General features: G+C 70.7%; 2 protein-coding genes across 3 annotated transcripts; both read left to right on the forward strand.

Moving 5' to 3' along the window:
- The first annotated feature begins 406 nt into the window (after positions 1-406).
- STX4 (syntaxin 4) lies at positions 407-9,579 on the forward strand. 2 transcript variants are annotated; one of them, XM_087735196.1, is made up of 11 exons: positions 407-463; positions 1,662-1,823; positions 3,014-3,113; positions 3,503-3,577; positions 4,103-4,176; positions 4,926-5,034; positions 6,617-6,693; positions 7,076-7,213; positions 7,935-8,045; positions 8,903-9,012; positions 9,321-9,579. In XM_087735196.1, the coding sequence occupies exons 1-10, from the start codon at positions 434-436 to the stop codon at positions 8,984-8,986; spliced, it is 960 nt and encodes a 319-aa protein (XP_087591322.1). In that variant the 5' UTR covers positions 407-433; the 3' UTR covers positions 8,987-9,012; positions 9,321-9,579. The 2 variants fall into 2 exon arrangements, with proteins under 2 accessions (XP_087591322.1, XP_087591323.1); XM_087735197.1 differs by having other exon boundaries at positions 1,707-1,823.
- A 124-nt stretch (positions 9,580-9,703) lies between these two features.
- On the forward strand, positions 9,704-14,610 carry PRF1 (perforin 1). The gene is made up of 3 exons (XM_087735103.1): positions 9,704-9,760; positions 11,259-11,815; positions 13,016-14,610. The coding sequence occupies exons 2-3, from the start codon at positions 11,262-11,264 to the stop codon at positions 14,469-14,471; spliced, it is 2,010 nt and encodes a 669-aa protein (XP_087591229.1). The 5' UTR covers positions 9,704-9,760; positions 11,259-11,261; the 3' UTR covers positions 14,472-14,610.
- Positions 14,611-14,906: the final 296 nt, after the last annotated feature.

Below are 14,906 nucleotides of genomic sequence, written 5' to 3' on the forward strand. Positions count from 1 at the left end.
CCCCCTCGCAGGGACGCTGCCGGCCCGGGGGTGCCGCTTGCACGCTCGGTGCCTTGCACGAGCCCTTGCACGCTCGCCGTCCTTGCGTGGGGCCTCGCGCGCTCACTCCCTTGCACGCTCACTGCCCCCCTCGCAGTCCCGGGCCCCCGGGACCCTTTGGGGGCTGGGTCCGCCGGGGGACATCCCCCCGACCCTTGGAGGACCAGGGCGGAGCTCAACGGGCGGCGCTCCGGTCTCTCTTTCGGCCCCTCTCTATGGTTTCCCCGCCACCGCCCCTGCCTGAGGCTGGCGGCCGCACTCTATGGTTTGGAGGACTCCGCGGCCAGAGCGGCCGCGCTCTATGGCCGCCCCCCCCCCCCGCCTCCTTGCGCGCATGCGCAGAGCGCCTCCCCCGTCCATTTCCGCATCCGCCCCCAGAGCGAAGGGCGCCACCATGCGGGACCGCACGCGAGAGCTCCACCAGGTGGGACCCCCCCCCCCCAAAACGGGACCCAGGGGTCCGGGGACACCCCCAAGTGTCTGGGCCCCCCCAAATGGGACCCAGGAGTTCAGGGACCCCCCCAAAATGGGACCCAGGAGGCCTGGACCCCCCCCCCCCCATAGGGCCCAGGGGTCCAGGAACCCCCAAATTGGGACCCAGGGGCCCTGGACCCCCCCCAAAAACAGGACCCAGGCATCCAGGGACCCCCAAAATGGGACCCAGGAGTTCGGGGCCCCCCCCCCAAAGCAGACCCAGGCATCCAGGGACCCCTAAAATGGGACCCAGGAGTTCAGGGACCCCCCCAAAACGGGACCCAGGGGTCCTGGACCCCCCCAAGTGTCTGGGACCCCCCCCATGGGACCCAGGGGTCCGGGGACCCCCCAAAATGGGGTCCAGGGACCCCCAAAATGGGACCCAGGAGTTCAGGGACCCCCCCAAAATGGGACCCAGGGGTCCTGGACCCCCGCAAGTGTCTGGGACCCCCCCATGGGACCCAGGGGTCCGGGGACCCCCCCCAAAATGGGACCCAGGGGTCCTGGACCCCCCAAGTGTCTGGGACCCCCCCCATGGGACCCAGGGGTCCGGGGACCCCCAAAATGGGGTCCAGGGACCCCCAAAATGGGACCCAGGAGTTCAGGGACCCCCCAAAACGGGACCCAGGGGTCCTGGACCCCCGCAAGTGTCTGGGACCCCCCCCATGGGACCCAGGAGTTCGGGGACCCCCCCAAAATGGGGTCCAGGGACCCCCAAAATGGGACCCAGGAGTTCGGGGACCCCCCCAAAACGGGACCCAGGGGTCCTGGACCCCCCAAGTGTCTGGGACCCCCCCCCATGGGACCCAGGGGTCCGGGGACCCCCGAAATGGGTCCCGGGAGTTCGGGGACCCCCCCAAAATGGGGTCCAGGGACCCCCAAAATGGGACCCAGGCATTTGGGGGACCCCCCCCAAAGCAGACCCAGGGGCCTGGGGACCCCCAAAATGGGACCCAGGGGTCCTGGACCCCCCCAAAAACAGGACCCAGGGGTCCGGGGACCCCCAAAATGGGACCCAGGAGTTCAGGGACCCCCCCAAAACGGGACCCAGGGGTCCTGGACCCCCCCAAGTGTCTGGGACCCCCCCCATGGGACCCAGGGGTCCGGGGACCCCCCAAAACGGGACCCAGGGCTCCTGCCCCCCCCAGCAGGGCCCGAGGGTTTGGGGGCCCCCTGACCCCCGCCCCCCCCAGGACTGCGGCCGCAGCTCGGGGGAGGAGGAGGAGGAGGAGGAGGAGGAGGAGCGGGACCGCGTGGCGCTGATGGGGCTGCGCCCCCCCGCCCCCCCCGGGGCCGACACCCTCCTGCAGGTGGGTGCCCGCGGGCGGGCGGGGCTTGCATCTCATTTGCATGCGATTAGCGCCTCGTTAGCCTGGGCGGGGGGGGCGGGGGGGGCGGGCAAATGCCCAGGGGATGCAGGAGCCCCCCCCCCGTGTCCTTACAGTGTCATTAACGCATAATTAACATATCATTAGCATACTCCGGCCTGGCATTGGCCTGTTTTAGCAGCTCATTAGCATGCCTTGGTATCTCATTACCATCTCATTAGCATGTCACGGACATGTCAGCACCATGCGTGGGGGCGGAGACACCAAAGGGGTGGCACTGGAGCCCCTCGGGCCGGTGTTTCATTAACATGTCATTAACATATTCTAACCTGGCATTAGAATGCCTTGGCATTGCATTAGCATCTCATTAGCATGCCTTGCTATCTCATTAGCATGTCAGCATGCGTGGGGGGGGGATACACGGCGGAAAGGGGTGGCACTGGAGCCCCTCGTGTCACTGTCTCATTAACATATCATTAACACATAGTTAGCATAACCTAAGCTGCCATTAGAATGCCTTGGCACGGCATTAGGATCTCATTAGCATGCCGGCCATCTCATTAGCATGCTGGCTTGTGTTATGGGCACGTGAGTGCTGTGTGCAGGCGAGGGAGGTGCCCCTCATGCGCTTAGCGTGTCATTAGCATGCTATTTGCATACGCTGGCTGGACATTAGCATGCCTTAGCATAGTATTATCATCTCATTAGCATACTCTCGCGTGTTATTAGCGTGTTAATGCTGTGCGCGGGCAGGGGATGCGCAGGACAGGGGGCTGCCGGAGCCCCTCCTTCCCTTATCATGTCATTAGCATATCATTAGCACGCTGTAGCCTTACGTTAGCATGCCTCAGCATGTCATTAACATGTTATTAGCATGTTATGATGTCATTAGCATGCCGGTGTTACTGAGGGGCCGCGCAGGCGGGTCCTGGAGCCCCCCCGCATCGTTTGCATCCCATTGCCGTGCCATTACCATGCCCTAGCGTGTCACTAGCATGTAATTAGCATGCAATTAGCATGCAGTTAGCATGCAGTTAGCACGCAATTGGCGTGTCGGTGCTGGGTGCGTGCCAGGGCTGCAGGGCGCAGGGGGTGCAGGGGGTGCTGCAGCCCCCCCCCCCCCCTTAGCGTGCCCTTAGCGTGCCCTTAGCGTGTGGTTAGCGTGTGCGCAGGCGCGGGGGGTGCGGGCGGCGCTGCGGGCGCTGGAGACGAAGCTGGAGGCGCTGGAGCAGCAGCAGGAGGCCGTGCTGGGCACCCCCCTGCCCGACGAGGGTACGGGGGCTATAGGGGGCTATAGGGGATTCGGGGGGGGTCCCCTACGGGGCTATAGGGGCTTGGGGGGGGGGTATAGGGGGGGCTCTTGGGGGCCTGGGGGGGGTTTGGGGGGCTGTGGGGCTTGTAGGGGAGATGGGGGGGGCTATAGGTGGTCTGGGGGTCTATAGGGGCGCTGGGGGTACAAAGGGAGGGGTCTCAGGGGGCTCTGGGGGGGCTATAGGTGGTCTGGGGGTCTATAGGGGCGCTGGGGGTACAAAGGGGGGCTCTGGGGGGCTGTAGGGGCTCTGGGGGTGTATAGGGAGCCCAGGGGGGGCTATAGGGGCTCAGGGGGTCCCTGGGGCACTCGGGGTCCCTGCGGGGGGGTGGGTGACCTGTGCCCCCCCCAGGGCTGAAGCGGGACCTGCAGGTGCTGCGGGACGAGATCCAGGAGCTGACGCAGGAGATCCGCACCCGCCTGCGAGGTGGGGACCCCCCCGACCCCCCCCGGGACCCCTGGGACCCCCCGGACCCCTGGGACCCCCCAGGACCCCCCGAGACCCCTGGGACCCCCCTTGGATCCCTGGGACCTCCCGGACCCCTAGGACCCCCCGGGATCCCCCAGACCCCTGGGACCCCCCAGACCTCTGGGACCCCCCTGGGACCTCCCGGACCCCTGGGACCCCCCCCGGACCCCTGGGACCACCCCGGGACCCCCCGGGACCCCCCAGACCCCTGAGACCCCCCCCGGACCCCTGGGAACCCCCCGGGCCCCTGGGACCATCCCCCGGGACCCCCCCAGACCCCTGGACCCCCCAGACCCCCTGGGTGTCCTCCCAAATCCCTGGGACCCCCCCCGGAGCCCTGGGACCCCCCTGGGTCCCCCCCTAAACACATGGGTGCCCCCCCGGATGCCTGGGACCCCTGGGTATTGGGGGGGGGGGGTCTCCCGGACCCCTGGGTCCCCCCCGGGCCCCTGGGTCCCCCCCGGACGCCTGGGTCCCCCCCAGCGCTGGAGCCAGGGAAGGAGGAAGAGGAGGACGAGAACCGAAACACCATCGGGGCCCGGGTGAAGCGCACCCAGGTGGGGGGGGAGGGGTTTGGGGGGGCCCTGAGGGGTCTTGGGGGGATCCCCGGGGGGGTTGGGGTCCCCTTGGGGGGGGGGGCTGAGGTCCCCCGGGGGGGATTTGGGGTCCCTGGGGAGGTTTTGGGGGCCCCCAAGTGGGATTTGGGGGTCCCAGGGGAGGGATTTGGGGGTCCCCGAGGGGGCTTTGGGGGTCCCCGGGGGGGTTTCAGGGCCCCTCAGGTGGGTTTTGGGGTCCCCAAGTGAGTTTTTGGGGTCTCTAGGGAGGTTTCAGGGTCCCCAAGTGGGATTTTGGGACCCCTGGGGAGGGATTTGGGGGTCCCCAACGGGATTTTGGGGTCCCTGGGGGTGTTGGGGGTCCCTGGGGGTTGGGGTCCCTGGGGGTGTTGGGGTCCCTCTGGGTTGGGGTCCCTGGGGGTGTTGGGGCTCCTGGGGGTGTTGGGGTCCCTGGGGAGGGGTCGGGGTCCCTGGGGTGTTGGGGTCCCTGGGGTGTTGGGGGTCCCTGGGGGTCGGGGTCCCTGGGGGGTGTTCGGGGTCCCTGGGGGGGGTGTTGGGGTCCCTGGGGGGTCGGGGTCCCTGGGGGCTGGGGTCCCTGGGGGGGTCGGGGCCCCCGGGGGTGTTGGGGGTCCCTGGGGGGGTTGGGGTCCCTGGGGGTTGGGGTTCCCTGGGGGGTGTTGGGGGTCCCTGGGGGGGGGTGTTGGGGTCCCTGGGGGGGTCGGGGTCCCGGCGGGGCTGACGGGCGCCCGCAGCACGGGGTGCTGTCGCAGCAGTTCCTGGGGCTGACGGGGCGCTGCCACGCGGCCCAGGCCCGCTACCGCCAGCGCAGCCTGGAGCGCATCCGCCGCCAGCTCCACATCGGTGAGCGGGGCCGCGGCCGGGGGCCCTGGGGGGGGCCCCAACGCCTGGGTGCCCTGGGGAGGGGGCCCCAAAGGCCTGGGTGCCCTGGGGGGGGCCCCAACGCCTGGGTGCCCTGGGGAGGGGGCCCCAAAGGCCTGGGTGCCCTGGGGGGGGCCCCAACGCCTGGGTGCCCTGGGGAGGGGGCCCCAAAGGCCTGGGTGCCCTGGGGGGGGCCCCAACGCCTGGGTGCCCTGGGGAGGGGGCCCCAAACGCCTGGGTGCCCTGGGGGGGGCCCCAACGCCTGGGTGCCCTGGGGAGGGGTCCCCAAAGGCCTGGGTGCCCTGGGGGGGGCCCCAACGCCTGGGTGCCCTGGGGAGGGGGCCCCAAAGGCCTGGGTGCCCTGGGGGGGGCCCCAACGCCTGGGTGCCCTGGGGAGGGGTCCCCAAACGCCTGGGTGCCCTGGGGGGGGCCCCAACGCCTGGGTGCCCTGGGGAGGGGGCCCCAAAGGCCTGGGTGCCCTGGGGGGGGCCCCAACGCCTGGGTGCCCTGGGGGGGGCCCCAACGCCTGGGTGCCCTGGGGGGGGGCCCCAACGCCTGGGTGCCCTGGGGAGGGGGCCCCAACGCCTGGGTGCCCTGGGGGGGGCCCCAACGCCTGGGTGCCCTGGGGAGGGGGCCCCAAACACCTGGGTGCCCTGGGGAGGGGGCCCCAAACGCCTGGGTCCCCCCCAGACACCTGGGTGCCCCGGGGAGGGGTCCCCAAAGGCCTGGGTGCCCTGGGGGGGGCCCCAACGCCTGGGTGCCCTGGGGAGGGGGCCCCAACGCCTGGGTGCCCTGGGGAGGGGGCCCCAACGCCTGGGTGCCCTGGGGGGGGCCCCAACGCCTGGGTGCCCTGGGGAGGGGGCCCCAAACACCTGGGTGCCCTGGGGAGGGGTCCCCAAACGCCTGGGTCCCCCCCAGACACCTGGGTGCCCCGGGGAGGGGTCCCCAAAGGCCTGGGTGCCCTGGGGGGGGCCCCAACGCCTGGGTGCCCTGGGGAGGGGGCCCCAACGCCTGGGTGCCCTGGGGGGGGCCCCAACGCCTGGGTGCCCTGGGGAGGGGGCCCCAAAGGCCTGGGTGCCCTGGGGAGGGGTCCCCAAACGCCTGGGTGCCCTGGGGGGGGGTCCCCAAAGGCCTGGGTGCCCTGGGGAGGGGTCCCCAAACGCCTGGGTCCCCCCCAGACACCTGGGTGCCCCGGGGAGGGGTCCCCAAAGGCCTGGGTGCCCTGGGGAGGGGGCCCCAACGCCTGGGTGCCCTGGGGGGGGGCCCCAAAGGCCTGGGTGCCCTGGGGGGGGCCCCAACGCCTGGGTGCCCTGGGGGGGGTCCCCAAAGGCCTGGGTGCCCTGGGGGGGGCCCCAACGCCTGGGTGCCCTGGGGAGGGGGCCCCAAAGGCCTGGGTGCCCTGGGGAGGGGTCCCAGGCACCTGGGTGCCCTGGGGAGGGGTCCCCAAACGCCTGGGTCCCCCCCAGACACCTGGGTCCCTGGGGAGGGGGTGCTCGGCACCTGGGTGCCCTGGGGAGGGGTCCCAGGCACCTGCCCCCCCCCCCCGACGCCTGGGCCACCCCAGCCGGCAGCGCCTCGGTGACGGAGGAGGAGCTGGAGCAGATGCTGGAGACGGGGCAGAGCGAGGTCTTCATCTCTAACGTGAGTGGGGCACCCATGGGTGCTGGGGGGTCTGTGGGGGCACCCATGGGTGCTGGGGGTCCGTGGGGGCACCCGTGGGGGCTGGGAGTCCATGGGGGCACCCATGGGTGCTGGGGGGTCCGTGGGGGCACCCGTGGGGGCTGGGAGTCCATGGGAGCACCCATGGGTGCTGGGGGTCCGTGGGGGCACCCGTGGGGGCTGGGAGTCCATGGGGGCACCCATGGGTGCTGGGGGGTCCGTGGGGGCACCCATAGGTGGTGGAGGTCCATGGGAGCACCCATGGGTGCTGAGGGTCCGTGGGGGCACCTATGGGTGCTGGGGGTCTGTGGGGGCACCCACGGGTGGCCGTGGTCCGTGGGGGCACCCATGGGTGCTGCCGCAGGTGCTGGGGGCGACGCGGGCAACGCGGGCGGCGCTGGAGGAGGTGGGGGTGCGGCACCAGGAGCTGCAGCGGCTGGAGAGGGGCCTGCGGGAGCTGGGGGAGCTCTTCACCCTCCTGGGGAGCACCATCGAGGGGCAGGTGGGTTACTGGGGGCACTGGGAGGGACTGGGGGGCACTGGGAGGGGACTGGGAGGGACTGGGGGGCACTGGGAGGGGACTGGGAGGGACTGGGAGGGCACTAGGGGGCACTGGGAGGGACTGGGGGGCACCGGGAGGGAGCTGGGGGAGCTCTTCACCCTCCTGGGGAGCACCATCGAGGGGCAGGTGGGTGCTGGGGGCACTGGGAGGGACTGGGGGGCACTGGGAGGGGACTGGGAGGGCACTCGAGGGCACTGGGAGGGACTGGGGGATGCTGGGAGGGAACTGGAGGATATTGGGGGGCACTGGGAGGCTCTTGGGGAGGACTGGGATGGGCCGGAGGACGTTGGGATGCTCTCGGAGGGAACTAGGGGTCACTGGGAGGGAACTGGGAGGCACTGGGATGAACTGGGAGGGAACTGGGGGACAGAGGAGGACATTGGGCTGCTCTTGGAGAGAACTGGGAGGTGCTGAGATGAGCTGGGAGGGAACTGGGGGACACAGGACATCGGGATGCTCTTGGGAGGAACTGGGGATCACTGGGATGTACTGGGAGGATACTGGGGGACACAGGACATGAGGATGGTTTTGGAGAGAACTGGGGGGCACTGGGAGGGAACTGGGAGGCACTGGGCGGGTCTGGCACTGCTGTGGCAGGCCGTACTGACCATGTGGCTTCGTACTGGGGTGTACTGGTTCATACTGGTCCATACTGGTGCAGGGGGAGGTGATCGACCGGATCGAGAGGAACATCCAGGAGTCAGGGACGTCCCTGCGCAAGGGCCAGCAGCACCTGGGGGCGGCGCGGCGCAGCCAGCGCGGGGCGCGGCAGGTCCCACCGGGGTCCCCGTGTCCCCCCCGGACCCCGCAGTGTCCCCACGGGGGTCCCCATCCCCCCCAGACCCCTCGGTGTCCCCACGGGGTCTCCCCCCCACCCTTGAGTGTCCCCACGGGGGTCCCCATCCCCCCCAGACCCCTCGGTGTCCCCACGGGGTCCCTCCCCCACCCTTGAGTGTCCCCACGGGGGTCCCCATGTCCCCCCAGACCCCTCAGTGTCCCCACGGGGTCCCCCCCCACCCTTGAGTGTCCCCACAGGGGTCCCCCCCACCCTTGAGTGTCCCCACGGGGGTCCCCATCCCCCCCAGACCCCTCGGTGTCCCCACGGGGGTCCCCCCCCCACCCTTGAGTGTCCCCACAGGGGTCCCCCCCCACCCTTGAGTGTCCCCACGGGGGTCCCCATCCCCCCAGACCCCTCGGTGTCCCCACGGGTTCCCCCCCCCCACCCTTGAGTGTCCCCACGGGGGTCCCCATCCCCCCCAGACCCCTCAGTGTCCTCACGGGGGTCCCCCCCCACCCTTGAGTGTCCCCACGGGGGTCCCCATGTCCCCCCCAGACCCCGGGGGTCCCCACGGGGGTGTCCCCCCCCCACCCTTGGGTGTCCCCACGGGGGTCCCCGTGTCCCCCCCAGACCCCTCGGTGTCCCCACGGGGGTCCCCATGTCCCCCCAGACCCCGGGGGCCCCCCCGGGGGTCCCCCCCCCCACCCTTGAGTGTCCCCACGGGGGTCCCCATGTCCCCCCCAGACCCCGGGGGTCCCCACGGGGGTCGCCATCCCCCCCTGACCCCTCAGTGTCCCCACGGGGGGTCCCCATCCCCCCCTGACCCCGCTCCTCTCCCCCCTCCCCAACAGAAAAAGCTGCTGGTGGCCGCTTGCATCATCGTCACCGTCCTCATCATCGTCGCCATCATCGCCGCCACCGTGGCAACGGGGTAGCTCCCCCCCGCCTGCTCCCGGGACCGGTGAGTGGGACTGGGCAAACTGGGAGGGACTGGGGGGCCTCTAGGGTGGTTAGTGGGCTGAACTGGGAGTAACTGGGAGCGACTGGGAGTGACTGGGGAGGTTACTGGGACAAACTGGGAGCTACTGAGCTGAACTGGGAGTGACTGGGCTGAACTGGGATTGACTGGAGGGCTCTAGGGCGGTTACTGGTCTGAACTGGGAGTAACTGGGACAAACTGGTCTGACTGGGGGGGTTACTGGGACAAACTGGGAGTTACTGGGCTGAACTGGGGGCGACTGGGCCGGCATTTTGCCCCTTCCCCGCCAGGTCGCTGATGTCACCTCCCATCGGGGGGGGGGCGGGGCCTCCCGATGGCTCCACCCACCCCCCATTGGCCAACACTACCCCCCCACACACACACCTTAAGCCCCGCCCCCTTCGCCCGGGACCCACTTCCTGTCCCGAATGACGTCAATTCCCACGGAGGGGGAGGGGCACCCCCCCCGGGCCCGATTCTGCGCTACCTCCCCCCACGTGCCTCAGGTGGGGGCGGGGCCCCCCCAAATAAAGCACTTTTCGCCCCAGAGCCGGCCCCTCCCCCGCCTCTCTGTGGCCCCTCCCCCCCCCCCACGGGCTGCCCCACATCCTGTGGGCGGGGGGGGGGGGGCGGGGGGGAGGTGTGAAGCCGCGGGGGGGGGGGAGGGGGAGGATGTGACGGGGTCCCCCCACCCCCACCCCCCGTGTCCCCACGGGAGTCGCAGCCACCGGTGAGTACGGGCCCCCCGTGTCCGTCTGTCCCCCCCCGTGTCCGTCTGTCCCCCCCGTGTCCGTCTGTGTGTCCCCCCCCCGTGTCCGTCTGTCCCCCCATCCGTGTTCTCGGCACCGTCCATGTCCCCACGTCCCCACCACCACGTCCCCATCCCCAATGTCCCCCGTCCCCGTGTCCCCACCACCATCGCCACGTCCCCACCACGTCCCCACCACGTCCCCACCGCGTCCCCATCCCCAATGTCCCCGTCCTCGTGTCCCCCTGTCCCCGTGTCCCCACCACCATCGCCACATCCCCACCACGTCCTCACCGTGTCCCCATCCCCAATGTCCCCGTGTCCCCACCACCATCGCCACGTCCCCACCTCCGTCTCCCCATGACCATCGCCGCGTCCCCACCACCACGTCCTCATCCCCGTTTTCATGTCCCCACCACGTCCCCGTCCCCATCCTTGTGTCCCCACCACCGTGTCCCCACCACCACGTCCCCGTCCCTGCGTCCCCATCCCCACGTCCCCGTCACCATCCCTGCATCCCCATCCTCGTCCCCGTGTCCCCGTTCCCATCGCCACGTCCCCGTCACCATCACCGCATCCCCCTATCCCCATCCCCGCCTCCATGTCCCCGTCCCCATGTCCCCACCACGTCCCCGTCCCCATCCCCGTGTCCCCACTGCCACGTCCCCACCACGTCTCCATCCCTGCATCCCCACGCCCACGTCCCCATGTCCCCGTCCCCATCCCCGTGTCCCCACCACCACATCACCATCCCCATGTCCCCACCGCCACGTCCCCGTCCCCATCCCCGTGTCCCCATCCCCACGTCCCCACCACCATCCCCACGTCCCCATCCCCACGTCCCCGTGTCCCCATCCCTGCGTCCCCATCCCCACGTCTCTGTCCCCATCCCCACATCCCCACGTCCCCATCCCCACGTCCCCGCGTCCCCATCCCCACGTCCCCACCACCACCCCCACATCCCCACCGCCACGTCTCTGTCCCCATCCCCGCGTCCCCACCGCCATGTCCCCATCCCCACGTCCCCATCCCCACGTCCCCATCCCCACGTCCCCACCACCATCCCCGCGTCCCCATCCCCACGTCCCTGTCCCCATCCCCGTGTCCCCATCCCCACGTCCCCGTCCCCGTCCCCATCCCCGTGTCCCCATCCCCACGTCCCCACCACCATCCCCGCGTCCCCATCCCCACGTCCCCACCACCATCCCCGCGTCCCCATCCCCACATCTCCGTCCCCATCCCCGTGTCCCCATCCCCACGTCCCCGTCCCCGTCCCCATCCCCGTGTCCCCATCCCCACGTCCCCACCACCATCCCCGTGTCCCCATCCCCACGTCCCCATCACCATCCCCACGTCCCCATCCCCACATCCCCGTCCCCATCCCTGTGTCCCCATCCCCGCGTCCCCACCGCCACGTCCCCGTCCCCCCGTCCCCGTGTCCCCGTGTCCCCACGCCCACCCGCTCCCCCTCTCCCCCCAGGCCATGGCCGCCCCTCGGCGTCCCCTCTCCCGCCTCTGGCTCCTGTCCCTCCTGTCCCTCCAGCGCTGGTCCCCGGGGACCCCCCAGTGCCACCGCGCCCGGGGGGCCGCCTGCGCCGCCCCGCTGGCCCCCGGCACCCAGACCCTGGGCTGGGGTTTGGACGTCACCACCCTCAGCCCCACCGGCGGCCAGGTCCTGGCCGTCGGGGACGTCCCCGCGGCGGCGGCGGGGGGCAGCTGCGTGCTCTGCCCCAACCCCCTGGACGGGGGGCGACCGCGACGGCTGCCGCGGGGCGTCGGGGCGTGGCGGGCGGGACGGCAGTGCCGGCAGGGGACGCGGGTGGCGTCGGGCGGCCGGGCGCTGGGGACGGTGGTGGCCGGGACGGAGGAGGTGGCGCGGGGGTGGCGGGTGGGTCTGGGGGCGATGGTGAAGCCGGGGCTGCCGGGGACCTTGGCCGTTGCTGGGTCCCACTCGCGGGTGGCCGAGTTCGGGCTGCAGCGGCAGCAGGAGGACCGCTACGCCTTCGCCAGCCTGCAGATGCGCTGCATCCACTACTGGTGGGTCCGCCGCCGCCGCCGCCGCCTCTCTGGCCTCCTCCAGCTCCTCCGTCCCTCACCCCCTCCATCTCCACCTCCTCCACCTCCTCCATCTTCACCTCCTCCACCCCCTCCGTCTTCATCTCCTCCACCTCCTCCATCTTCATCTCTTCCACCCCCTCCATCATCTCCATCTCCTCCACCCCCTCCATCATCTCCATCTCCTCCACCCCCTCCATCTCCACCTCCTCCACCCCCTCCGTCTTCATCTCCTCCATCTTCTCCACCTCCTCCATCTCCTCCACCCCCTCCATCTTCATCTCTTCCAGCTCCTCCGTCTTCATCTCCTCCGTCTTCTCCAGCTCCTCCAGCTCCTCCATCCCTCCACCTCCTCCGTCTCCATCCCTTCCAGCTCCTCCATCTTCATCTCCTCCATCCCTCCACCTCCTCTGTCTCCATCTCTTCCAGCTCCTCCATCTTCATCTCCCCCACCTCCTCCATCTTCTCCAGCTCTTCCAGCTCCTCCATCTTCTCCAGCTCCTATGTCCTTCCTCCACCTCCTCCAGCTCCTCCAGCACCTTCTCCATGGCCTCTTCCATCTCCCCCCTTCCTCCTTCCATCCCCTCACCGCCTCCATCCTCTCCTCCGTGGCCTCCTGCATCTCCTCTCTTCCCTCTTCTGTCCCTCCCCTCCCTCCTCCATCTCATCTCCCCCATCATCTCCTCCCGACGGCCTCCTCCGCCTCCTCCTCTCTCCCTCCTTCCCTCCTTCCCCTGGGCCCCGCGTCCTTCTGTCCTTCCCTCCGTCCCTCAATCCACCCCCCACCCCCACAGGACCCCATCGACCCCCAGGCAGCCCACAGACCCCTCCAACCCCCCCATAGCACCCCATAGACCCCCGACACCCCACAGACCCCTCCAACCCCCCCATAGCACCCCATAGACCCCCGACACCCCACAGACCCCTCCAACCCCCCCATAGCACCCCATAGACCCCCGACACCCCACAGACCCCTCCAACCCCCCCATAGCACCCCATAGACCCCAACACCCCACAGACCCCTCCAACCCCCCCATAGCACCCCATAGCCCCCCGACACCCCACAGACCCCTCCAACCCCCCCATAGCACCCCATAGCCCCCCGACACCCCACAGACCCCCCAACACCCCGTAGACCCCCCCCAGCCATGTCTCACCACCCCACCCTTTACCCCCCCCCAGGACCACGGTCATCCCCGGCACCCGCCCGTCCCCCCACTTCCTCCGCGCCGTGCGGGCCCTGCCCCCCCACTTCACCCCCGCCACGGCGGACGACTACAGGGAGCTGCTGGCCGCCTACGGCACCCACTACATCTGGGGGGCCCAGCTGGGTGGGCGCCTGCGGGCTGTCACCGCCATCCGCTCCTGCCAGGCTGCCATGATGGGCACCAACACCCAGGAAGTGGCCGATTGCTTAGGGGTGGAGGTGGCGGCCGGCGGAGGCGCCGGGAGAATCAGTGCCACGTCCACCGCGTGCCACCGGGCCCGGAAAAGCAACAAAGCCAACGCCTCCTTCAACGAGGTCTACAACGAGCGGCTGGTGGAGGTGGAAGGAGGCGAGCAACATGGCGACCTACTCTACGGCAAGCCTGAGGCCTACACAAGATGGCTGCAAGGCCTCCCCGCCATCCCGGGGCTGGTGGCGGCCAACGTCCGGTCCCTCCACACCCTCCTGCCCCAGAGAGAGCCCCGGCGGGCGGCGCTACGGGCCGCCATTGGCCATTACATCGCCCAGCGGGCCTTGCGGGTCAACTGCAGCCAGGCCTGCGCCGGCGGCCATCTTGTCGGGCCCTGTCAATGCGGCTGCTCCGCCAACGCCATCGTCACCACCGACTGCTGCTCGCGGCAGCGGGGGCTGGCGCGGTTGACGGTGTTCGTGGCGGGCGGGCAGGGCTGGCGGGGGGACCACTTTTCGAAGACCGATGCCTACATCCGGGTGATTTTCGGGAGGCAGCGGGTGCAGACGGCCACGGTGTGGAACAACGACCACCCGTGGTGGGGGGCCCGGTTGGATCTGGGGACGGTGGTGTTGCCCCCCGGCGCCCAGTTGAAGGTGGAGGTGTGGGACGAGGACAACAAGTGGGACGACGACCTGTTGGGGGTCTGCGAGGAGCCGGTGGAAGCCGGCGGGGACCGGCAGGTCGTCTGCTTCCCCGGGAGCGGGCGCCTGGCGTTCAGCTACCAGGCGACCTGCGGACCCTCGCTGGGGGGGTCCCTCTGCCACGACTACGTGCCGCAGCCCCCCAAGAGCAACGGCTGGCTCTACCGATCCTCCCAGTGGCCCCCCAGGCCCGGAGACGGACCCGTGGACTGGCCCAACCCAGACGAGGAGGAGGAAGAGGAGGACGATGGCGCCGAGAACCCCGACCTCGAAGCCTTCTGGGGGTCCCTGGAGGCCCCCGGGGCCGACGGCGCCTCTGCCGACCCCCAGGAGCTGGCGGTGGGGTTTGGGGAGGACTTTGGCGACCACCTGGATCCGCTGGGTGAGCCCACGGACGCCTTCGGCGACCTCCCAGAGCCGTTGCTTGGCTTCGGGCAGGGTCCTTCAGAGGCGGCTCCGTCGTCCGGCTTCAAGGGGGCTCCTCCGGACCCCCCGGCTCCGCCATCGGGCTCTGGGGAGGGGCCTCCGGACCCATAGGGCCCATCCCCCACCCTCAGGGAGGGGCCTCCAGCCCCCCCCCCAGGGCCGGCGTCCATCCCCGCGTCCCCCAGGACCCCCAGGCTCCCCCCCGCCGGGAGCTCGGGGCGGCGGCGGAGCCGGGCCAGGATTAAACGCTTTTTGCTGCAGCCCCTGACTCCACGAGGTCTCTCAAGGGGGGACTGGGAGCTACTGGGGCGTACTGGGAGGCACTGGGAGGGTCAAGGAGAGCAATGGGAGGGTTCTTCAGGGCCACAGACCCCAGACAGACCCCCCCCCAGGAACCCCATAGATGCCCCCGACACCCCACAGACCCCTCCAGCACCCCCTTAGCACCCCATAGATGCCCCCGACACCCCACAGACCCCTCCAGCACCCCCTTAGCACCCCATAGATGCCCCCGACACCCCACAGACCCCTCCAGCACCCCATAGA

Source organism: Nipponia nippon, unplaced genomic scaffold (genome assembly GCF_047370975.1).
Source record: "Nipponia nippon isolate SJK-2023a ecotype South Korea unplaced genomic scaffold, ASM4737097v1 scaffold_52, whole genome shotgun sequence".
NCBI classification, from domain to species: Eukaryota; Metazoa; Chordata; class Aves; order Pelecaniformes; family Threskiornithidae; genus Nipponia; species Nipponia nippon.